The sequence below is a fragment of the Chiloscyllium plagiosum genome, unplaced genomic scaffold (assembly GCF_037043375.1).
Source record: "Chiloscyllium plagiosum isolate Xiang-an unplaced genomic scaffold, Cpla_swu_hap1 HiC_scaffold_3, whole genome shotgun sequence".
NCBI classification, from domain to species: Eukaryota; Metazoa; Chordata; class Chondrichthyes; order Orectolobiformes; family Hemiscylliidae; genus Chiloscyllium; species Chiloscyllium plagiosum.
The window spans coordinates 68,576,840-68,602,604 of NW_028270141.1; the positions used below are offsets into that span (position 1 = coordinate 68,576,840).

The 25,765-nt window shown below is 42.9% G+C and overlaps 1 protein-coding gene across 1 annotated transcript in view; it reads left to right on the forward strand.

The window, feature by feature from the left end:
* tnfrsf21 (tumor necrosis factor receptor superfamily, member 21) overlaps positions 1 to 25,765 on the forward strand; it is a 75,849-nt gene that overhangs the window by 26,821 nt on the left and 23,263 nt on the right. Inside the window, exon 4 of the mRNA XM_087980141.1 lies at positions 12,392 to 12,657. Within this exon, the coding sequence (XP_087836267.1) occupies positions 12,392 to 12,657 (266 nt within the window). The remainder of the gene's footprint in view (positions 1 to 12,391; positions 12,658 to 25,765) is intronic.

The window sequence follows — 25,765 nt, forward strand, 5'->3', positions numbered from 1 at the left end:
CAGACTAGGATACCTGATTATTTCTCAGATATTCCTGGTACAATTCTAGGAATAGCATTGACCAACCTGTGTTCTCTGTTATTTCTGTTCACAATCTTTATTGAAGAATAAAAGGACCTTTTTATTATTGTTGGGATGAGGGCATTGCTGGCCGGGTCACCATCTGGCCCATCCCTAATTACCCAGAGGGCAGTTAAGAGTCAAATCACATTGTTAGGTCTGGACCCAAGTAGACCAACCTAGGATGGCAGTTTTTTTCTCTAAAGATAGGTTTTTCCCACAATCAACAACGGATTAATTATCTCTTTGACTCTTAATTTCAGATTTTCATTGAGTTCAAATTCCACTGCCTGCCATGGCAGGATTCAAATCCCGGTCCCATTACATGGGTCTCTGGATTAATAGTCCAAGGATAATACCACTGAACTATTGCCTCTCTGTATTTTTTTTTAACACCTTTTTGCTTTTCTGTCCTCCTGCACGATTATTGATTTTGTATAAGGCAACCTCAAGACATTATTTATCCCTAATAATGTCTCATAAATAATGTCTCATAAATAACTCATTAGGGATAAAATTCAGGAGAAATATTGATGTTTGGGGTAGCATTCACATTTTTAATTCATGAGTGCTGTTGGCTGGTCAGCATTTAATCCCATCCTGAGTTGCCCTTTAAAAAAATAGTGGTGAGCTGCCTTCCTGAGTCACTGCAGTCCATGTGATGTGGGTAGACCCACACGACCTTTGGGGAGGGAACCTGAGGTTTTTCATCCAGTGACGCAGCAGGGCTAGCTTGGAGGGGAACTTGCGGGTGGTGGTGTATCTGCTGCCTTTTTCTTTCTAAATGGAGCGGTTGTGGGTTTGGGAAGTGCTGTCTGAGGATCTTTGAATTTCAGTGGTGCATCTGAAAGATAGTACTGCTGCTCCTGAGCATTAGTGGAGGGAGTGGATGCTTGTGGATGTAGTGCCACTCAAGTGGGCTGCTTTATTTTGGATGGTGTCAAGATTCTTAAGCATTGTTGGAGATGTACCCATCCAGGCAAGTGCCAAATCTTCAGTCACACTCCTGACCTGCTCCTTGTAGGTGCTGAACAGTTTTTGGGGAGTTCTGATGTGAGTTATTTGCAGTATTCCTGGCATCTGACCTGTTGTCATTGCCACTGTATTTGTGTTGAGTCTAGTCGAGTTTCTGTTCTATGGTAACCCACGCATGTTGATAGTGGGGAGGCAATAGCCGAGTTATATTAGCACGAGACTACTAATCCAGAAATTCCGCTTATGTCCTGGGATCTGTTATGGCAGAATTTGACTCTCATTTACCCTCTTAGTAAGCTGCTCAGTTGAATGGCAGCTCGGAACAAGCAATAAATGCTGGTCAGCAGAGATACCCACATTCCCACAAGTGAATTAAAAAACAGTGATGGTGACACCATTGAATATCTTGGAGTGGTGGTTCGATTCTCTCTGGTTATTACTTGACCTTTATGTGGTGTGGGTTAATTGGCACTTCTCGGCCCAAGCCTGGAAATTGTCCGGATCTTGTTGCATTTGAGCATGGATTGCTAATCATCAGTGAACATCTGCACTTCTGAGCTTATAATAGAAGGTAGATCACTGAAGCAATTGAAGATAGTTAGGCCAGGGACACTACGTTGAGGTACTTCTACAGAGATGTCATGGAGCTGAGATGACTGAGCTTCAACAATTACAATCATCTTCCTATGTCAGGTATGACTGCAACCAGCAGAGTTTTTCTCGTTTATTCCCATTGATGCCGGTTTTCCTCGGCCTCCTTGATGCCGCAGCCATTCAAATGAAGGCCTTCATGTGAAGGGCTCTCACTTTCCCCTCCCCTCTGGAAATAAGCTCTTTTGTCCACATTTGAACCAAGATTATTGGCAGTGTTGGATTTTATTGCTTTGCGTACTGGATGTACCTGGGCAATTTTCCATATTGTCTGATCGGTGCCAGTATTACAACTGTACTGGAAAGGCTTGGCAGGGATGTGGCAATTTCTGGAGCACTGGTACTCAGCACTATTGCTGGAATGTTGTCAAGAGCCATTGCCTTTGCAGTATCCCGAGTTTGTAACCATTTCTTCATATCATGTGGACTGAATAGAACTGGTAGACGATTGGTACCTGTGATGCAGGGAACCACTGCATGAGGCAGAGGTGGATCATCCACTTGGTACTTCTTCTGGCTGAAGATTTCTGCAAATGTTTCAACCTTGTCTTGTGCTGATGTGCATAGCACTTCCACCTATTTCTGGAATGGTCTGCACAGTGCTCCATGCTGATAAAGATACTTGTTTGGGTAAGGGGTGTGTGGAATGGAAGCCTCCAAACGAAACAGATAATAATGTCAAATAATCCCTCCTCACCCAGAGGCATTGTGTCCACCATTCATTTTAATGTGGAATGCTAGCAACTCCTCTGGTTTTGTGCTCACTTTCAGGAATAGCCTAGTTTGCCTTTGTTTCTGATTGGTTTCTATTCTTTTCACAGGTTGCAAAGCCTAGCTTTCCAAAGTTTGAAACATGCAGGCATTTTGTTTTATTTTTCATCTCAGCACCAACCTTTCTGCCCTAAGGAGGGCTTCTAGCACATTTCCCTTTCTCCAGTGGGTGTTCTGTTTCCTTGGTGCTCGACGGATAGTTGGAGTGCCGAGAGGAGGGCATCTCCTGGTCAGCCCACTATCATTGATCAACATGGCAGTTTGCCTGAACCTTAATATTTTTAGATGACTTTGGATCACTAGATACAAGTACTGAAGATAGAAGTGACCTAGAAAAAACCCATCGAATTTGATATATTCAATGTGCCTTTACATTTAGATATGTCTGATGTGAAGCAGAGGAATGTGCTGGTATGTGGACAGAGGGAGGACAGGAAGCAGCAGTACATGGATTGCTGCTGAGGATGCTTGCACAGTCCTGGTGGATAAAACGCCCTCCTTTGTGCTGGAATGTGTAAAGAACAAAGATTAAGTTATATCCGGTTTAGCTAAGTTTTGTTTCACCTTGCTCCATCTAAACAGCCTTTCATTATCTCAAAGTGAAGGCAAATGTTATCCTGAACTTAACCTTTAATTCTGCTGTTGCAATCATTCTTTATCACTAAGATTGAGACACTAAAACAATTGCACATAAAGCAATTATAAATACATACGCCACACTGTATAATCTAGAGTTTACTTGATGTCTCACAAGCTGCCTTGCCTCCTGATGAAGGAGCAGAACTCCAAAAGGTAGTGTGGTGCTGTGTGATTGTTAACTTTGTCCACACCAGTCCACCACTGGCATCTCCAAATCACCATTTCCTAAATATGTCACACATTTGTGCCATTAATAATTATGCAGCTGATGCATCCTGTGAATGAAGGAGAATGTCTAGGTGGCCTTAGTATTTAGATATTTAATAGCATTAAGTAAAGAATGTTGGCAGTCTAGGAAAAATGAACAATGTTGACATAAAATAAAATTGCCATAAATGTAAAGAAATATAACAGTTGATGTTCGTTTCAGTATGAAACATTCAGTCATCCCTCCCTCCCCCCCCCCCCCCCCCCAACGCCAACAGCCAGGTATCTGGTTGTCTGTTCCAGCAGCTACATTTCCTTTTGTGCTTATAACAGGAACACTTTTTTTTGGTTCATTTAAAAACAGCAAATGAGAGGAATTCATTTGCTGGATCAGACCAGTGACTGTTACAAAGTAACAATTACTCTGGGTTGAAATGGAATTTGAAAAATGTGTTGCTGGAAAAGCGCAGCAGGTCAGGCAGCATCCAAGGAGCAGGAGAATCGACATTTTGGGCATAAGCCCTTCAGAAATGAGGAGGGTGTGCCAAGCAGGCTAAGATAAAAGGTAGGGAGGAGGGACTTGGGGGAGGGGCGTTGGGAATGCGATAGGTGGAAGGAGGTTAAGGTGAGGGGATGGGGGTGGGACGGGAAGAGGATTGCAGGTCAAGAAGGCGGTGCTGGGTCCGAGGGTTGGGACTGAGATAAGGTGGGGGGGAGAGGGGAAATGAGGAAGTTGGAGAAATCTGCATTCATCCCTTGTGGTTGGAGGGTGCTGCATGCCCTTGGCGGAGTGGGCGGGGGAGTTGAAGTGTTCAGCCATAGGGCGGTTAGGTTGGTTGGTGTGGGTGTCCCAGAGGTGTTCTCTGAAACATTCCGCAAGTAGGTGGCCTGTCTCCCCAATGTAGAGGAGGCCACATCAGGTGCAGCAGATGCTGTGTGGAGGTTCATGTGAATTTGTGGCGGATATGGAAGTGTCCCTTGGGGCCTTGGAGGGAAGTGAGGGGGGAGGTGTGGGCGCAAGTTTTGCATTTCTTGCGGTTGCAGGGAAAGGTGCCGGGAGTGAAGGTTGGGTTGGTGGGGGGTGTGGACCTGACAAGGGAGTCGTGGAGGGAGTGGTCTTTCCAGAACACTGATAGGGGAGGGAAATATATCCTTGGTGGTGGGGTCTGTTTGGAGGTGGCGGAAATGACGAAGAATGATACGATGTATCTGGAGGTTGGTAGGGTGGTAGGTGAGGACCAGTGGGGTTCTGTACTGATGGCGATTGGAGAGGCGGGGTTCAGGGGCGGAAGGGCGGGAAGTGGAGGAGCTGCGGTGGAGAACATCGTCAACCACGTCTGAGGGGAAATTGCGGCCTTTGAAGAAGGAGGCCATCTGGGTTGTTCGGTATTGGAATTGGCTGACACGGACATTTACTATAAACCGACCGACTCCCACCCTGCCCCCTGTAAAAACACCATCCCATATTCCCAATTCCTTGGCCTCCGCCGCATCTGCTCCCAGGAGGACCAATTGAACCCCGCCCCTCCAACCGCCACCAGGACAGAACCCCACTGGTCCTCACCTACCACCCCACCAACCTCCAGATACATCGTATCATCCTTCGTCATTTCCGCCACCTCCAAACAGACCCCACCACCAAGGATACATTTCCCTCCCCTCCCCTATCATCGTTCCGGAAAGACCACTCCCTCCGCGACTCCCTTGTCAGGTCCACACTCCCCACCAACCCAACCTCCACTCCCGGCACCTTCCCCTGCAACCGCAAGAAATGCAAAACTTGCGCCCACACCTCCCCCCTCACTTCCCTCCAAGGGATCCTTCCATATCCATCAGAAATTCACCTGAACCTCCACAGACATCATTTATTGCATCCGCTGCACCCGATGTGGCCACCTCTACATTGGGGAGACAGGCCGCTTACTTGCGGAACGTTTCAGAGAACACCTCTGGGACACCCGCACCAACCAACCCAACCGCCCTGTGGCTGAATACTTTAACTCCCCCTCCCACTCCGCCAAGGACATGCAGGTCCTTGGCCGCCTCCATCGCCAGAACATGGTAACACGACGCCTGGAGGAAAAGCGCCTCATCTTCCGACTAGGAACCCTCCAACCACAAGGGATGAATGCAGATTTCTCCAGCTTCCTCATTTCCTCTCCTCCCACCTTATCTCAGTCCCAACCCTCGGACTCAGCAACGCCTTCTTGAACTGCAATCCTCTTCCTGACCTCTCCGCCCCCACCCCCTCTCCGGCCTTTCACCCTCACCTTAACCACCTTCCACCTATCGCATTCCCAATGCCCCTCCCCCAAGTCCCTCCTCCCTACCTTTTATCTTAGCCTGCTTGGCATACCCTCCTCATTTCTGAAGAAGGGCTTATGCCTGAAGCGTCGATTCTCTTGCTCCTTGGATGCTGCCTGACCTGCTGCGCTTTTCCAGCAACACATTTTTCAGCTCTGATCTGCAGTTCTCACTTTCTCCTACTTGAAATGGAATTTGCACTGATTGATTGAATCTCATTCTTTTATGTGCGACAAATTATATCTACTTTTTTTTAACTGCAAAACTTGACAGTTGAAACGGTATGAAGTTATTTTCAATCTAAAGGGATGTGACTAAAATTAAAACAAATTTCTTCAACTGACGAGAAGTACCACCACAGAAAAAAAAATCCCTCCTGGAAAGTAGTCTAGATAGGTAAATAGAAGCTGTTAAAATCTCTGTAGAGGACAGGAGGAGTACATTGTTATATGGTACTGCTGCAGTGTCTTAATTAGTGCAAAATATTTGTCATTAGTTGTGGTTATTATCTCAATTAACTAATTTGGGCTTCACCTGTCTTTTAAACTTGTATTAAAATTACCTTGTGATTCATGATATTTGACATCGTATAATTTAACTTTTATGTTTCGAATCTTCTAAACATAAGCAAGTTGTATATCTCCTCCAAGTTTGTTGCAAACAGTTGTTCAGTAATTATACCAAAACGTTGGTAATATTTATTTGTGCTGAAAATGTCTTGCCGGAAAAGCGCAGCAGCATCCAAGGAATAGGCAGCATCCAAGGAATAGGAGAATCGACGTTTCGGCATAAGCCCTTCTTCAGGAATGAGGAAAGTGTGTCCAGCAGGCTAAGATAAAAGGTAGGGAGGAGGGACTTGGGGGAGGGGCATTGGAAATGCGATAGGTGGAGGGAGGTCAAGGTGAGCGTGATAGGCCGGAGTGGGGTGGGGGCGGAGAGGTCAGGAAGAAGATTGCGGGTTAGGAAGGCGGTGCTGAGTTTGAGGGATTTGACTGAGACAAGGGGAGGGGAAATGAGGAAACTAGAGAAATCTGAGTTCATCCCTTGTGATTGGAGAGTTCCCAGGCAGAAGATGAGGCGCTCTTCCTCCAACCGTCGTGTTGCCATGGTCTGGCGATGGAGGAGTCCAAGGACCTGCATGTCCTTGGTGGAGTGGGAGGGGGAGTTAAAGTGTTGGGCTACGGGATGGTTGGGTTGGTTGGTCCGGTGTCCCAGAGGTGTTCTCTGAAACGTTCCGCAAGTAGGTGGCCTGTCTCCCCAATATAGAGGAGGCCACATCGGGTGCAGCGGACGCAATAGATGATGTCTGTGGAGGTGCAGGTGAATTTGTGGTGAATATGGAAGGATCCCTTAGAGGGAAGTGAGGGGGGAGGTGTGGGCGCAAGTTTTGCATTTCTTGCGGTTGCAGGGGAAGGTGCCGGGAGTGGAGGTTGGGTTGGTGAGGGGTGTGGACCTGACGAGGGAGTCACGGAGGGAGTGGTCTTTTCGGAACGCTGATAGGGGAGGGGAGGGAAATATATGGTGGTGGGGTCTGTTTGAAGGTGGCGGAAATGACAGCGGATGATACGTTGTACATGGAGGTTGGTGGGATGGTAGGTGAGGACCAGTGGGGTTCTGTCCTGGTGCCGGTTGAAGGGGCGGGGCTCAAGGGTGGAGGAGCGGGAAGTGGAAGAGATGCGGTGGAGGGCATCGTCGACTGCGTCTGGCGGGAAATTGCAGTCCTTGAAGAAGGAGACCATCTGGGTTGTACGGTTTTGGAACTGGTCCTCCTGGATGCAGATGCGGCGGAGACGAAGGAATTGGGAATATGGGATGGCTTTTTTACAGGGGGCAGGGTGGGAGGAGGTGTAGTCCAGGTAGCTGTGGGAGTCGGTCGATTTATAGTAAATGTCCGTGTCGATTCGGTCACCCGCGATAGAAATGGAAAGGTCTAGGACGGGGAGGGAGGAGTCTGAGACGGTCCAGGTGAATTTGAGGTCGGGGTGGAAGGTGTTGGTAAAGTGGATGGAACTGTTCAACCTCCTCGTGGGAGCACGAGGCAGCGCCGATACAGTCATCATGTAGCGGAGGAAAAGGTGGGGGGTGGTGCCAGTGTAGCTGCGGAAGATGGACTGTTCCACATATCCTACGAAGAGGCAGGCATAGCTGGGGCCCATGCGGGGCCCATGGCTACTCCTTTGGTTTGGAGGAAGTGGGAGGATTGGAAAGAGAAGTTGTTAAGGGTGCGGACCAGTTCAGTCAGTCATGCTAAACAATATTTATTTGTGTCAAAGCTTCACAATTCTTTTGTGGTAGTGCCTTTTTGTATCAATTTTTGCACTTGCTTGTTTCTCCATTTATTTGCCTTTCCTGTAACAGATAACATCCTGTTTTGTTCAGGAGAATATAATAGTAAAAACACCACCAAATTATTCAGATGGAATGGGGATTTGACTGTAATTGAAACCAAGTTTACTCCATTTCTGTGAAGCTCCTCTTCTGTGATGTGGCGTGTAAATAATTTTCTTCTTGTGTTGCATGGCAACAAGAACCTGGCTGCCTCTCAGCTTGAATAACATGATGCTATCTTTTGAAATTCAAAGCAGACAGATTTTCTGCTGGCTGACTAACAAAATTTACTGCAACTGGTGTGATTGGATGGCTGACGAATGAAAAGAAAGGTTTAATTGGACGACGTTGTCTGTGTCTCCCAGCAACAACCTCAGCTTGCAGCTGATCGTAGTGCATACAAGTTAATGATAATATGTAGAAAAATGGTAAACAAATTTAAAAATCATTTAGGTTTAAATATCTGATTTGTGATAAGGCATCTCTGATAACATGTTTAGGAGTAAATATAAATTCTCTCTTCATTAATGTATGTGGGTGGTCATATAAGCAGAGTAAGTTTGGTGAATTAAAGGTCACTATCTTGCTAAAAGTGTGGTCCATACCTTGTATTCAACTAGTTTATACTGTGCTAAGAGTTATAAAGTAGGGTAAGAAAGTAATATAAGTTTCTTTTCAGTCTGAGATGGAGTAAGCAAGCCCTACTGGAGAATAATTGATGCCCGAAACGTCGATTCTCCTGCTCCTTGGATGCTGCCTGACCTGCTGCGCTTTTCCAGCAACACGTTTTCAGCTCTGATCTCTAGCATCTGCAGTCCTCACTTTCTCCTAGCTAATTAGATAAACAGGTTCTTGCACAGTCTGGGTCTTGCATTGTAGTTCCAAAGAGAAGAAATACAGTGGTATCCTTGCACCTTGGAAATGCAGTAGATATTGAATTCAGAATATGCTCGGTGAGTTAAGTGAAAGGTGGAAAGGAGGTGCATTTTATTCTCCTTTTTTCCCCACAGTTTCCTACTTCATTATTTGACTCCTACCTGCTTGGTAAAATAAGATGGTTGGTGGTAACCAGCAATCTGTTAGACTTATATACATCATTGAAGCAATTAAAATATGCAGGGCAGTTCAGCTGAGTGGAATGCATAATTTGTGGGAGATTTGAGCCATGGTTGTGTCCAAGTTGGATGTATCTGCAGGAAATGTCACCATCTGCATAAACATGAGCTCCAGGTATTGGAACTTGAGTGGCATCTGGAGTCATTTGCATGACAGGGCGAGATGGATAGTACATTTGATGGAGGTGGTCACTCCACATTGTCACACGGACAGACCAAGGAATGGGCCACCTTCCAGGCATTCCAAGTTGCAGGTGTTCCATGAGACTATCCCCTTCAAATCCACTTACTGTTTGGAAACTGGAGATGCTGATGGTTCCTTAGAGAAACATAGTCACAGCCAAGTCAATTGAACTATGGGTGACTCAACTCAGTATCAGTGGATAAAGAGAGACCAGCAGTGATTGGACAGTCTTTAGTTGGGGGAACAGAGAGGGATTTCTACAGGTGTATACCAGGGTGTAGGTTTGCTCGCTGAGCTGTAGGTTTGATATCCAGACGTTTCATTACTTGGCTAGGTAACATCATCAGTGGCGACCTCCAAGTGAAGCGAAGCTGTTGTCTCCTGCTTTCTACTTATGTTTGTCCTGGATCGGGTTCCTGGGGTTTGTGGTGATGTCATTTCCTGTTCGTTTCATGAGGGGCTGAAAGATGGTATCTAGATCTAGGTGTTTGTTTATGGCGTTGTGGTTGGAGTGCCAGGCCTCTAGGAATTCTCTGGCATGTCTTTGCTTAGCCTGTCTCAGATAGATGTGTTGTCCCAGTCGAAATGGTGTTTTTTTTCATTCGTGTGTAGGGCTACGAGGGAGAGAGGGTCGTGTCTTTTTGTGGCTAGCTGGTGTTCGTGTATCCTGGTGACTACCTTCCTGTTTGTCCTAAATAGTGTTTGTGGCAGTCCTTGCATGGAATTTTGTTGATGACGTTGGTTTTGTCCATGGGTTGTACTGGATCTTTTAAGTTTGTTAGTTTTTGTTTGAGGTGTATACCATGATGGTGTGTTATCTTTGTGATGCCAGATTTAAGGCTATCACAGAAGTGTTGTATGAACTCCTTCCTTGGGACGGCGAACAGCAAGGGGTTAAGGTATATGTTGGTATCAATGTCTTGGGTAGGAAGGGAAATAGGTCCTGAATGCAGATTTCAGAGAGGCAGGAATTGATTGAAAAGCAGTAATTTACCAACCTTCAAAAACAGTAATTTTAAGATTACTCCCAGTCCTACATGCTGATGAGCACAGAAACAGGAGAATTGTGTAGGTGAACACCAAGCTGAAAAACTGGGTTAAGAGGAAGATATCAGAATTCTGAGGCATTGGGATTAGTTCAGGAGGAGGTGGGACCTGTAAAAGGTGCATTGTTTACACCCAGGCAGGCTTGGGAGGAGGATCCTTGCAGGGAGATTTGTTAATGCTCTTGAAGGTTCAAACTAAATTGGTCAGGAATGGGAACCCAAGAAGGAGCCTAACTACATCAGTGTTAATGATCACATTTCAAGTGATCCAATTGAAACTCATAAAATACTTACAGTAAGTGTTAGAGAGGATGTAGATACAATCTTTCTCCTGCCTAGTGGCACAAGAACCAAGGGACATAATCTCAGGATAAAAGGCCAGTTCAGATTAGGATGAAGAGGAATTCCTTCATTCAGAGGCTGGTAAGTTTTATAGAATTATCTACCCTTGAGGTCTTTGCAAGCTCAATCAGTCAGTCGATTTAAGATTAAAATAAGTTTCTGGCCACTAATTGCAGTAAGAGATATGGAGGTGGTGTGAGAAATTGGCTTTGAGGAAATGTTCAGCCACGATCAAGAGTCCCATGCAGGTTTGCTGAGCTGAATGGCCTATTCCTGTTTGTATGTCCCTAGGTGAGGTTGCTTAGCCAATATGTCTTAACATTGAGACAGATGCATGTAAAAATATGTAAACACCAATATATCTGGTGCCTCCCAAAGATTTATGCTTTAGTCCCAACCTATTTCTTAACTCCCCCATTGACCATTTGTGACGTTAACTAGAACACTACATCAGGTTCTATGGGTCTGCTTTCGAGAATTAAACATCTTTTTTCAAAGTTAAAGTCCATTTCCATCAAAGGAGAGATTGGTCACTAATACTGTCCTTTCAGTCAATGACTAATAAATCTAATGCAATCTCAGCATGAATCATTCCTAAATATGATTATTTTAATCTGCTTCTCAGCATTAAATATGCTGTACTATTTTAACAGCTTGCATTTCTGTTGAGCCTTAAGCTTGAAAAATCATGCCAATGCTGTTCTCTGAAGCGTAGTCAAAAATAAATGCATTTGGACCCAATTAGAGATGAGGTAAGGTTTACAAAAACGTGTAAAGGAGGAAAGGAGTTGGAGAAACAAAATGGTTTCTGGAATGTCAGAGCATGAAACCTTGGTGAATAAAGGCTAGTTTAATAGGAGGGTAAAGTTCAACCAATTTGGTTGTATCTCATATGTGTACAAGATCAAGGAATAAATGACAGAATGCATTTGTGAAGAAAACAAAGGTAACATTTGCAGTTCTGGACTATTCAGCCTGCTGTTTAATACCTGGGAGGGAAATCAGTCACAAAACAGTGCATTATTATTCCGAAGTTTCTTCTAGAATGTAAATTAGTCAGCTGATAATGGGTCTGCTGGAAAGCAATCTGCAGTGTTACACCGCAAACTCTGGATACTACATGTCGTTCCACCATATTAAAGGTAAATCATTGTTATACAGCTGAGAGAAAAACTGAGTCTTGTTTTGCTGGGTATGAGACCGCATGCTTGATTGGTTGCATTAAATTTTCAACCAATTGAATTACTATTTGTTGAATGATATGAGGTGGATGGTGGTAGTTAACATGGCACAAAGGCAGTGAGTGGTTCTTTTCACTAGTTCACTCTCTGTTTGTACCAACTCAAATTCATCCCACTTTATTCTATATAATCCTGGAATAGTTTTGTCAAAGCTGATGGGTTTTTTTTCTATGCCATGAAAAATGGATGGTTTAAGTCAAATTTTAGTTGTACCCAATGCTAAATGTTTGCAGGTTGACGAAAGGTAAGCCTCAATTTAGCTTTCTAGGAAATACTCCTCTGTAAAGACAGCACGCTTAATATTAAATAAATTAGAGCTACCTGTTGGATATTTGCCTTTCAAATTCATTAAGCTGATGGATTTCTACATATGCAACATATTTAGCTGAAGGTAACGAGGCTTGTTGACAACCAGTTTACTTTTCCTGTTAATTTCGGTTTAGTTGCATTTGATGTGAAATATGTCAAGTTGGCGCATTGAGGTGATATTAGAAACTGCTACTAACTCATTCGTGTTATTTGAATTAGGAGTGGACATCCTGAAACTTGTGGCAGCGCAGATTGGTAGCCAGTGGAAGGACATCTATCAGTTTCTTGCCAATGCAGCTGAACGAGAAGTAACCGCTTTCTCTAACGGGTATTCAGGAGATCACGAGCGAGCATACGCAGCCTTACAACACTGGACGATCCGAGATCCTGAAGCCAACCTGGCAAAACTCATTAGTGCTCTTCGTCGCTACAAGCGCAATGATGTGGTGGAAAACATCAGAGGGCTAATGGAAGATACCTCCCAGGTATGTGCCCAGTCTCAGCAATTTAAATCCCTTATTTAATGGTGACTTAAACTCTGCTGGGCAATGTACAGTATATCATCAAGTGAAACTTTATAAGGGAAAGGCTTTTCTTTGGAAGTGCGTTTGTCAAGCATGAACAAAAAAGCTTTGTGCACGATTAAGACAAAAGTCATAGGCTTGTTGACTTGGAATTTCGTGTGGCCTCCCACCGTTTCTCTGTGTACTTATATCGCAGTTTCACGAGTGCTGATAGCTTGCCTTGTCTTATACACATACATTCCGATAATTTAAGGGCTTCAGCCCTGCAAGAGTTTGTAGTGAATTTAAAATACCCCTTTTTTTGATATTGCAACAGCTTTTGTTTATTAATTGCTCTGGAATAAATATCTGCAAGGTCGGAAAACAAGAATGTTTGGCAAAAAGGTATAACCCTTGCTTGGAAGATATGTCAAGTCACATTTAGAGTACAGTTCATTGCATGCCATATATGAAGCAGCTGTACTTTGTTGCTGCAAACGCAGTGTTCTAGATATAGAAGCATTGATAAGTTGTTTGAACTTATGCAATGGTGTACACATACCATTTGGTAGGGAGAAAATAAATTATTCAATATCTGGCTGTCTTGTGTTACAGAATCATAGAATCCCTATAGTGTGGAAGCAGGCCATTCAGCCCATCGAGTCCACACTGACCCTTCGAAGAGCACCCTACACCTCCACCCTATCCCTTTAACCCTGCATTTCCCATGGCCAATCCACCAAGCCTGCACATTCCTGGACACGGCAGTTTAGCATAGCCAATCCACCTAGCCTGGCTGTTTTGGCCATGGCTGTTTCAGAGTCCTGCAATGAAAAAGATAGTTATTCACAATAAACCTCGTTCGAAAAATAGAAGACCTTGTCATCGTTCAATGGGATTTTAAATGGGCTCTGACAAACATACAAAATTTCATGGTCCAATTTGAATCAGGCATGCTGTGCTGAAGGATGCTGCAAAGGACTCCTATAGCATGTTGAGGGAACAGTTCAGTGATTCCCAGTGCTGTGAAGTTTTCCCTTTTTTAATTTAGAACCAATTTTCCCAGTAGATCAAGGAATTCACAAAATCATAGAGTCCCTATAGTACTGAAAGAGGCCATTTGAGTTGCACCAACTTTGAGTATCCCCTTCACCCTATCCTTGTACCCCTCAATTTACTATGGCTAATCTATCTAGCTTGCACATCCCAAGACATTGCAGACAATTTAGTATGGCCAATCCACCTAAACCTGCACATCTTTGGACTGAGGGAACCAGAGGACTCAGCGCAAATCCAAGCAGACACATGGAAAATGTCCGTGTTTGAACAGTCACCCAAGGCTAGAATTGAACCTGGGTCCCTGGCGCTGTGTAGTGGCTGTGCTAACTACTGTGCCACCATGCTGCCCAGACATTCAAACGTCCATCTGGGCCAGTCAATATCTGTGGGTTTACTCAAGAATGCTGATGTGACGTCTGCGTTGGTGACTGTGGGTACAGGTCCACCCAAGGCAATCGGGGCTCGGGATATCATTTCACTGACCTTCTGTTCAGAACGAGCATAGAATGCATTGAGCTCACTGGTGAGGCATACATTGTTGTCAGCTATTTTACTCAACTTAACTTAAGGTTGTCGTGTAAGCCTACTGCAGTCACTGTCTGATCATGTGATTAGTCTGGGACTCTAATTTAGTCTGATATTGTCTCTTGGCTCCCCTGAAGGTTGTACCTAGATTTTCTATATAGGTCAGGGTCACAACTTGAATGCTTCAGAGCTGGACTTTAGTAGGAAGTGGATCTTCAGGTTCATCCATGATTTCTGGATGGGGAGCACTCAGATTACCTCCTTTGGCATGCAGTCCTTTGCACGCTTACTGCAAGTCTGTGACAGTAGTGGCATATTCATTTAGGTTAGCTGCTGAGTTCTTGAATATGACTCCAAGTCATGTAACAGCTTATCCATTACCTCAGAAAGAAATGTATGACTTGCTGTACCAAAGCTCACGCCTCAGTTTCTGCTTGTAACCTGGGAAAAAGAGCACAGCCTTATGGTCTGATTTACCAAAATGCAGGAGCGGAATGGAGCAGTAGGCATCTTTGGTTATGGAGCAGTGGTCCAGGGTTCTTGGGCATTCATGGGACAGGAGACATATTGATGCTATCTTGGTAGCATATTCTTGAGGTTGGTCTGCTTGAAGTCAACAGCTACAATGAATGAGATCTCGGTGTATTCTGTCTCAAGGCTATTTGTGGCGGTGTATGTTTCATCAAGTGTGCTCTTTGCTTCCACACGGGATGGGATGTGAACTGCGGTCGGGATAGCAGAAGCACGCTTCCACGGCAAATAGTGGATACAACACTTAACGGTTAGATGTTCTAGATCTGGGTGCAGTAACTTGCCAGGTCGTCATGTGCAGGCACCAAGAGGGGTTCAGCAGGAGGCAGACCCCTCTGTCCTTTGCCTTGCCTGAAGGTGCCATGCAGTCCATCTGATGGATCAAGAAGCCCTTGGGTTGCAAGGCGCACTCAGGTGAAGCAGGAGCAAGACCGAGCACACAGCAGTCTTTCCGTTCCCTTTGGTACGTTAGACTTTGACTACTTCATTTGAGTTTCCAGTCCAAATTTGCACTATTGTTTGTGTGAATTTGTTATAATTAAGGCATTTGGTTACAGTTATATATGATAGAGATGCATTTGACATGTTGGAATCCTGTTAAACGTTTATGTCCTTTCATATCATTAGTGTTCTAAATTGCAAACATGCACTATTGTAAGTAACTTGAATGTTTTCTGCTACCATTCTCAGTAATTCTCTCCCTCCCTCTCTCTCTTTCTCTCCCCCCCCCCCCCCCCCCTTTCTAACTTTGTTCTGAACTGCATAGCTCATTGTGTTCCATACACAACCACACTTTGATGTTGCTCAATTTGAATTTCTTTCATGACAGAAAAATGCTTTCTAATCCTAAAGATCAAATTGATTTGCATCTCTGATCAGATTTCCAGTGTACCTTCAATAGCTTTTGATATTTAAAACATAGTTTGTATGAATTTGTATGAGGCCAGCACAGAAGATATTTGTTTGATGGGATTATGCAACATGGCATTTGGCACATCTGTTCTCCATTGTGAATTTGACATTTGTGGTTTGGGATAATTTTGTTCTGACATGTTTGTCAACTCCTCCTGATGTAACAGCTTTTGAAACATTGCAGTTCTCTTGAATTGTAATTTTCTATTGCATCATCAATGTTACTGAACAGAGACCTTGGAGTGCAGGTTCATAGCTCCTTGAAAGTGGAGTCGCAGGTAGATAGGATAGCAAAAAAAGGCATTTGGTAAGCTTTCCTTTATTGGTCAGAGTATTGAGTACAGGAGTTGGGAGGTCATGTTGCAGCTGTACAGAACATTGGTTAGGCCACTTTTGGAATATTGTGTGCAATTCTGGTCTCTGTGCTATTGGAAGGATGTTGTGAAACTTGAAAGGGTTCAGAAAAGATTTAAGGATGTTGCCAGGTTTGGAGGATTTGAGCTATAGGGAGAGGCTGAATACCCTGGGATTGTTTTCCCTGGAGCATCGGAGGCTGAGGAGTGGCCTTATAGAGGTTTATAAAATCATGGGTAGGGTAAATAGACAAGGTCTTTTCCCAGGGGTGTGAGACTCCAGAACTAGAGGGTTTCGGGTGAGAGGGGAAAACTTTAAAAGGGACCAAGGGGACAGATTTTTGTGTGTGTGTGTGTGTGTGTTTTGTGTGTGTGTGTGTGTGTGTGTGTGTGTTTTGTGTGTGTGTGTGTTTTGTGTGTGTGTGTGTGTTTTGTGTGTGTGTGTGTTTTGTGTGTGTGTGTGTGTGTGTTTTGTGTGTGTGTGTGTGTTTTGTGTGTGTGTGTGTGTTTTTTGTGTGTGTGTGTTTTTTGTGTGTGTTTTCTGTGTGTGTGTGTTTTCTGTGTGTGTGATGAAATGAGCTGCCAGAGGAAGTGGTGGAGACTGGTACGATTAAATATTTTAAAGGCATCTGGATAGGTATGTGCATAGGAAAGATGTAAAGGGGCATGAGCCAAGTATTGGAAAGTGGGATTAGATTAATTTAGGATATCTGGTCAGCATGGACAAATTGGACCAAGTGTCTGTTTCCTTGCTGTACATACTCTATCATACATATTCTGTCTCCCTCTGGGAGTTCGTAAAACACTGCTGTGATATTTCATGTGAGCATATAATCTCTTTGTTATGCCAAAAACTGGAGCTCTTTTTCTTCCAACCTATAAAACTGAAAATTTTGCATTAATCCTAATGAAGGATCACCACTACTTAGAGTATTTAATTTTATCAGCTTTGCATAGTGACAAAAAATCCTAGTTTATTGAAGTTTCTCGAACTACAAAGGAATTTTGTTTTGTGACCAGGTGAGGTAAGCGAAACAAGTAAAGGACCAAACCAACAGGATCAATGAATTCAGAATGCAGTCTTCAGTGAATGCTGAACCCATAATGAGACTAATCACATCTGAACTGTCAGTCCATGCTTGGCGTGGATTAGATAATGGGACTGAGCATTCTGCTCTGTAGGGCTGACAGTCTAAGTGTTCCCAGTAGTCACTGCCTATGCTGTGGCAATTAATGCACGTAAAATTGATGCAAGGGTTGCAAAAACTCTTTGGTCTTTAAATCCAGAGTACCTGTGGCCTCTGTAATGACAGCCTGTCCACTTCAAAGCTTCATTTGTATTACTGTCGCTGAATATAAATAGGCTTCGTTTTGGACTTTAAGATTTGCTAAAGGTTCAATATATTCTGAAAATGTGGTCAACAAAGAACAGGAGGTATATCCTCCTTTGCTATTTTAGAATAATGAGCATTCCAGTGATTTGCAGATCTAAATCCGCTCCCACTGTCAGTTTTTGTGTTGCTTTTTGTCTGACCACTCTTGCTTATGCAAATTAGACAAATCAGCAATCTATACACTGGAATATGAATTTTAATGCTTTGAAGTTGCTAACTGCCTTTTTCCTATGATCTTCTGCTCCTTGGTGTAAAATTATGTTATATGTGGTGTTTTTTGGTCCATTGCCAAATATGAGGTAGAATTAAATATATTCCAAATATGAGTTACTTAACCAAAAATACTACCTTGTGCACTCCTGGGTAACTTTCTCCTCCTTTTCATTTAAGCTACTGTCTCCTCAACCCAACACAAAGTACTAATGAATGGTGGCAATAAATGTTTATATGTTCTGACTTTGAACAGTGTTCAAAGAATGAATAATACCAAGCTGACACTAAAATGTAATTTCATTGGCCATCATGAATGAAGGTGACTTATATAATGATCATCTCATTAATTCACAGTTGTTTGAACTATTTGCATGTCTGACAAGTACATTAATGTTTGCAGTAGGTGGTTTCATGAATACAAATGTGTGATGATACTACTTTTAAAAAATGTGCATTTTCTTTCTCAAGGCAGTCTAATTTACCATAACATCAGTATTTTTAGTTTTTCTCCCCCAACATTTAGTTGTTTCCCCCCTTTTTGGAGCTGAATTAACCAAGTTAACAAAGCAAATGCTGTGCTTTTGGAAAACAAATTAAATGCATGTCCACACAATTTGTGATGAGCGAGACTGGAAGTTATAAATAAATTACAGGATTAAGGTGGTTTTCAAAATTTCCGTTTTCTTCCTGTCCACGTCATTGCATTTAAACCTATTGCTGATGTTTTAGAACAGTGAATGGGATTGCAATGTGCTGGGACTAAGTGGTGTATAAATGCATGAAATGTTAACTTGTCTGTATAGCTGGATTGGGGAAATGATACAAAACATTGAAACTAGACTTCTGCTAGTTGAATTTGTGCTTCCAAAAGCTGCTTTTGTTTACATAGGTTTATTTTCAGGATGAAGTTGTGCCATATATCTTCCTTTAGTTATAGAGTCATAGAGATGTACAGCATGGAAACCGACCCCTCGGTCCAACCCGTCTACGCCAACCAGATATCCCATCCCAATCTAGTCCCAGCTGCCAGCACCTGGCCCACATCCCTCCAAACCCTTCCTATTCATATACCCATCCAAATGCCTCTTAAACGTTGCAATTGTACCAGCCTCCGCCACATCCTCTGGCAGCTCATTCCATGCACGTACCACCCTCTTCATGAAAAAGGTGCCCCTTAGGTCTCTTTTATATCTTTCCCCCCTCACCCTAAACCTATGCCCTCTAATTCTGGACTCCCCAATCCCAGGGAAAAGACTTTGTCTATTTATCCTATCCATGCCCCTCATAATTCTGTAAACCTCTATAAGGTCACCCCTCAGCCTCCGACGCTCCAGGGAAAATCCAAGTACAGCTAGTGAACTGCGTGATATCTGTGCTCAAGAGTAAGTTATGTCTACTTAGCTGCTCCTGTAGTTTAGTGTATGTTGTAGTGGAATCAAAACTTTTGCCCACGAATTCTGCTTTGCCAAGAGGTGCAATTCAGACAGATAACAGCGGAATTAGACATTAGGGTGAAACAAACTTCTGACCTTTTGGATGTTGCAATGAGTACAGAATACAGTGAGAGCAGTTTTCTCACCAACTGGCTACCTGTATTGATGTCAGTTTGAGATGAGTAAGCAGAAGCAAATAGTTTTCAGGTTTCCCTAAAAAAACTTGTCAATATACCTTTGTGTTAGCCAGTGAAATGTGAAAGTCCTAAAATCAAAATATTTGGATGACCAAATGAGTATAATTGGTAGATCACCATCAAAGGACTGCCAGAAGAAATAATTTAATTGTAGTGTAATGTTTCAGCCCAATTAACCTTGGACTTCCATTTTACAAAGTAGCAAGGAAAGCGCCACCATTCTGTTTTACCAGTACGGTGCCCCACCCAATTGCCTTGCTGAAGGGACAAAACTAGAGCGAGCACCAATTTTTAATTTTGTTTAATTTCTTCACAGGATGTGGACATCATTGGCTAAGCGAGCATTTATTGTGCATCCCTAATTGCAGAGTGTACAATTAAGAGTTAACCACATTGTGATTTTGGAGTCATATGTAGGCAAGCCTAAATAAAGATGGCAGATTTCCTTCCCTAAAAGGCATTAGCAAACCAGGTGGACTTTCATAATGATTGTAGTTACATGGTTGCTGTTAAGCTTAGCTTTTTCTCCAGTTTTTTTATTGAAGTCAAATTTCATCAAGTGTCATGGTGGAATTAAAAGCCAAGTCCCCAGAACTTTAGGCTGGGTTTCTAGATTGTTTGTACAATGTCAATGCTATTGGGCCACTGTGTCGTCAACTGTGGTCTGCCTGATGACCTTTCCCTGGGATTGTTAGCTGAGGTTGTGGTTGAGGCAGAGGAGCAGGTAGGATTTGATTCCTCATGCCAGAATTTGTTGTTTTTATGACTTAGGCATATTGGCACTGAGGGCTTTGGTACATGATCTTTTGTATAAGATTTGACCACACTTGTAGCATTAGGTAATCTCTGATAGATGCAAGTCACTGTTTGGGTAACAGCATAAATTAATGATCTTGCATTTTTGATACTTGTGGGCTGCAAACTAAGAAATTTCATGCTTAGGAAATTAGATTGTTTTCTGTATTCATTATGTCCCAGGATCTGTCATGAGGTGTGCCTCTTGTACCTTCTGTTCCATTGTCCCAACAATTTATCTGACCTCATACAAGCATTCCCCATTATGGGATTACATTTTTGACTTAGTTTTAATTCACTTTTGGCCTCTGTGCTTAATGAAGCCACCTTTTGTTTCACTTAGTTATCCTTCTGTAGGTTATTATAAGCTCTCTCATGAACTATGAAAGTCTAGATATTGAAGCAATTCTTGCAATGCTGTTAGATATGAAGTCCAAACATCTTATCCAATATGGATGATGCAGCAACAAAGGAAGATATGAGACTTGGGATATTTGAATGTGATTGTATTACAATGCTCCCTGTCCTTTTATTCCTTGGTGACAGGTTTTGTCAATGACACCTCTTGAAATGCTAAGCAAGAGAGTAGATATTGCAGTCGCTGTGTACTTGTCTTGGCAGGAATTCATGTTTCGGGTGGCGAATGGGGTGCTTTGCCTTGGATGACTTTGAGCTTCCTGCAGCTGCAATCAAGGAAAAAGTTGAGTCTCCCATCCCGCTCCTGGCTTGTGCAGTTTTGGTGATTAGGAGGTTTTGCAAATTCAGAAGATGAGTGACCTACTGCAGTTTATCCCATCTCAGACTTACTCCTTGTAACCATAATGTTTGTGTAGCTGGCCCAGCTGACTTCCTGGTCAATGGTGATCTGAAAAATGTTAATAAGGTTATTTACAGTTAAGAATGCTGTTGTCTATTATGGGAGGTGCTGATTAGATTCGCTTTGGAGATTATTATTACTTGGCATATGTGTGGCTCATATGTTACTTGCTGCTTCTCAACTCAAGCCCAGTTGTTGTCCACGTCTTGTTGAGCACAAGCATGATTGCTTCATTATCTGAGGAACTGCAAATAGAACAAAATATTACAATATACTGCAATCCATTTCCAATACTACTTGAGCTTAGTCCAGAATGAATCTGATTCTCCTCTGGAAGCTGGATGGATTGCCACCCAGTAAATCAATTTGGTATCAGTTGATGTAATCAAGACCTTATTTTGCTTTATTGTTGTGGGGTGTTGAAAATTATAGGAGAAAGTGAGGTCTGCAGATGCTGGAGATCAAAGTTGAAACTTTATTGCTGGAACAGCACAGCAGGTCAGGCAGCATCCAGGGAACAGGAGATTCGACGTTTCGGGCACAGGCCCTTCTTCAGGAATGAGCAGAGAGTGTTCAGCAGGAGAAGATAAAAGGTAGGGAGGAGGGACTTGGAGGAGGGGCGTTGGAAATGTGATAGGTGGAAAGAGGTCAAGGTGAGGGTGATAGGTCGGAGTAGGATGGAGGCGGAGAGGTCAAGAAGAAGACTGCAGGTCAGGAAGGCGGTGAAAATTATAATCTTGTTATTTAAGCAGTTAAATCAGGTAAATATTCATTGTTGAGTTTGATAATGTATTTTAAAATGGAATCTCTTCCTTCAAAAAGGCATTTTACTATTCATGTTGAGCAACGAGAATAGATTTAAATGGTGTAACATGTCCAGTGAAGTGATACTTGGCTGTCTGAAGTGCTTGTGTTTAGATGTCAACAGAGTTAAGTTTTCTATTGACATACATGAACTGTTGGAACAGAAATCCTGCTTTCAAGCAATATGGGAAAATTGGTTTTCACCAGTAATAAGTGATTGTATTTATTGGGAGTGGCAGAATGTGCATTGTGATGGATTGGAGAGTAGCTTCTACAGATCTATCCAAGGAAAAATGGGCAGGAGGAGAACAAAGAAGTATTGCTACGACCTGCTTGAGTTCATTGGCCTGTTTGAGAAAATATTAGAATTAACTATCAAAATTATCTTTTTTTTTTGATATATGAAAACATTTCAAATTATTGTTGGCTTTCTATACATCCTTAGTGCAATAACTTGCAATATGACCTCAGACTAGATTTTGCCCCTCAATATTCGAAGTTCATTTAGGCTGCTGTGATCTTTGTGAACTCCCTCTCTTTCATTAACCAGCTGTTGAGACTGTTTTTGTAATATACTGTCCATTCCACTGGGATATCATTGGTTCTCCATGTTCCCTATCCTATGCTCAACAGCCAGGTTTTCTGTCTATCTATCTAAATGTTTTGTTGTCTTGTGTGTTTTTTTGTCTGGTTTTCACTATTCCAGTGACAAGTATAGTTGCAACATTTAAAAGTCATTTGGGCAGGTAGGTGAATAGGAAAGGTTTAGAAGGATATGGGAAGTGCAGGCAAATGGAACTAGTTGAGGTTAGGAAATCTAGTTGGCATAGACAATTTGAGCAGCAAGATCTGCTTCCATGCTGTAGGTCTCTAGTAATTAATTTTACTGGCCATGGCAGTAGGGAAAGACAGAGCATGAGAGAGGTGCAATTTGTCTGCTTTGCAATATTTCTTAGATTAATTCTTTCTCATTCCATGGACTTGGTATTCTGTCTTTTATCTCACTGTTCTTGAATTTCTGTCATACTTCCCACCCTGATTTTTCATCTGTTCCCCATATCCATGACATGCCTTTCCTTTGGTCAACCTCCTTTTCTTGATGCTGCATGCTTTCATATCCACCTTCTTAGTGATCAGGTTTGTTTTCAAATGCAACTAAATTAAGAATGAACATTTCTGGTGGTTCTGAAACCTGAAATGTTTCACCCGGTCTAATCTGTATGCTTTCTATTTGACCTTGATGCAAGTCAGTACGTGGATGACAGCATAAATTAATAACCTTGCATCCTTGATTCTTGTGTTTTGCAAGCTGGGAAATTTAATGCTTAAGAAATTTAGATTGCTTTCTTCATTTGTTGTTTCCCAGCATCTGGCATGAGCTGTGCATGTTGCAATCTCTCTCACATTGTCCCAACAACCTACCTAACCGCATGGAAGTGTTCACCATTATGTGATTACATTTTCGACTTGTTTTAAATTTACCTTTGGCCTCTAGGCTTGTACGCAAAGCTCCTCCCACAGTCCAAAGATGTGCAGGTCAGGTGAATTGGCCATGCTAAATTGCCCGTAGTGTTAGGTATAGGGGTAAATGTAGGGGCATGCGTGGGTTGCGCTTCGGCGGGTCGGTGTGAACTTGTTGGGCCGAAGGGCCTGTTTCCACACTGTAATGTAATATAATCTAATCTAATCAATTTCACCCGGTCTAATCTGTATGTTTTTGATATTTATGATTTGTGTATCCATTTTATAACCGTATTGTGTTACTCTGAGAATCTTTGATTTCATGTATAGGTATTCCTCTTCACCCCATCTTATTTTCTGAGCTTGATCTTTGTAGTTATAGTTACAGAATGGAACAACACAATGTTTTGAATTCCTGCTTGAAGACTAATTTTGGGTCATTCTCTCAATCTGTTTTCATGCCCTGACTCTGTACTTACTCTGCTTGAAGTAGCTGTCATCTCAACAATAGCTCACCTCTCCTTCCCTACCCCGTGTCTGTCTCTCTCTCTCTCTCTCTCTCTCTCTGTCTCTGTCTCTGTCTCTGTCTCTGTCTCTCTCTGTCTCTCTCTCTCTCTCTCTGTCTCTCTCTCTGTGTCTCTCTGTGTCTCTCTCTCTCTCTCTCTCTCTCTCTCTCTCTCTGTGTGTCTCTCTGTGTGTCTCTCTGTGTGTGTGTGTGTCTCTCTGTGTGTGTCTCTCTGTGTGTCTCTCTCTCTGTGTGTCTCTCTCTGTGTGTGTCTCTCTCTGTGTGTGTGTGTCTCTGTGTGTGTGTGTCTCTCTCTCTCTCTCTCTCTCTCTCTGTGTCTGTCTCTCTCTCTCTCTCTGTGTCTCTGTGTGTGTGTGTCTGTGTCTCTCTCTCTGTGTCTGTGTGTGTGTCTCTCTCTCTCTCTCTCTCTCTGTGTCTCTGTGTGTGTGTGTGTGTGTGTGTGTGTGTCTCTCTCTCTCTCTCTCTCTCTCTCTCGCTCTCTGTCTCTCTCTCCGCCACCCTCCACCCCATCAACCCCCCCGAATTGGAAGTCTGAGAGTTTGCACCCTAGGTCAATGCCTTATGCATGTATTCCACTTATGAGGAAGTGTTCTAAAAGGCAGTCAGGGATGGGCAATGAATGCTGATCCAGCAAGTGGCACCCACTTCCATGATTGCAAAAAAAATTGTTGCCCTATCAGATGAGAATTTTTAATGGCGGTCCTATCTACTCATTCAGATGAATGAATGTAAAATGTCACATGGCATTATTTCAAGTATAGCAGGGAAGACCTCTGAACACAGGTCAATAATGGTTATACAGTGAAATCCTCAAAAGTGTGATGTGGTCATTTTACACGACATCACTGCTTGTGGTTCCCTGTTCTGGACAAATTGGCTGCACATTTCCATTGTCACATCAATCTACTCCATTGGCTTTAACAATGAGGTAATTCAAATTTAGAATTTTGAGCCAAACATGTCTTATGCTCAAATTAATGTAGCTCAGAATAATGCTTCAAATAAAAAAAATAGAATGGCCAGGAGATTTAGGTAGTTAACAAATTTGAAATGGCAGGATGTCTTAACTGGTTTGTTGCTGCTCTAGGAATTCTGAGACTCAGTTAATGCTTTGGAGTCTTAGGTTAAAATTCCACAATGAGTGGTTGGAATTTGAATTTATCGAGAGTTTCGGTTTAAAAGTTAAATGATGAATGTTGATTTTTGGTAATCAATATTTTTGAATTTAATGAAAAGTCTGTCTGGTTGAGTCATTTCGTTTCAGGAAGGAGATGTTTTGCCTTTGTCTGTTCTCGCATGTGCATGACTCTAGGCCTCCAGACATGTGCTTGACTCTCAAGTACTCTCTAAAATGGCATAACAAGCCAGCTGTATTGAACCACAAATGTCTCAAACGAATGAAACTGAATGGGCCATCACCCTAGACTTTGGAAATGAAAACACCAGTAACAGCTATGTCAACCCTGCAAACTCCTCCATACCAACAGTGGGAGCTAGTGCCAAAATTAGGAGAGCTGTCTCTCAGCCTGACATAGTCATAGTCATGCAGTCATACCTTGCAGATTATGTCCGTGGCACCACCAGCAGGACACACCAAACAAAGGTGCTGGAACAATGGTACACAGTTGGGAGGGAGTTACAAAACACGCTAAGCAGCAATGGAGTACACCTAAGCTCTGCAGTCTGCCACATCTGATCATGAATAGTGACAAACTCTTTAAACACCCAACAGGAGGCTGCATAAATATCCCTATTCTCAGCACATCAGTGCAAAATACATTGCTGACACATTTACAGCAATCTTCAGCCAGAAGTATCAAGTGGATGACCCATCCCTGCCTCCTCTGGTCTCCAATATTACAGTTGTCAGTCTTCAATCAAATTAATTTCGCCTTGAGGTCAAAAACAGCTGAAGGCATTGACTACTGCTATGAATCCGGACACTATTCTGGCTGTAATATTGAATTTGCAGCACTCCTGGTCAAGCTGTTCAGTACAACTTCAACACTACCATCATTACAGTATGCCATGTACATACAAAGCAGGACAAATTCGACTTGGCTAATCACC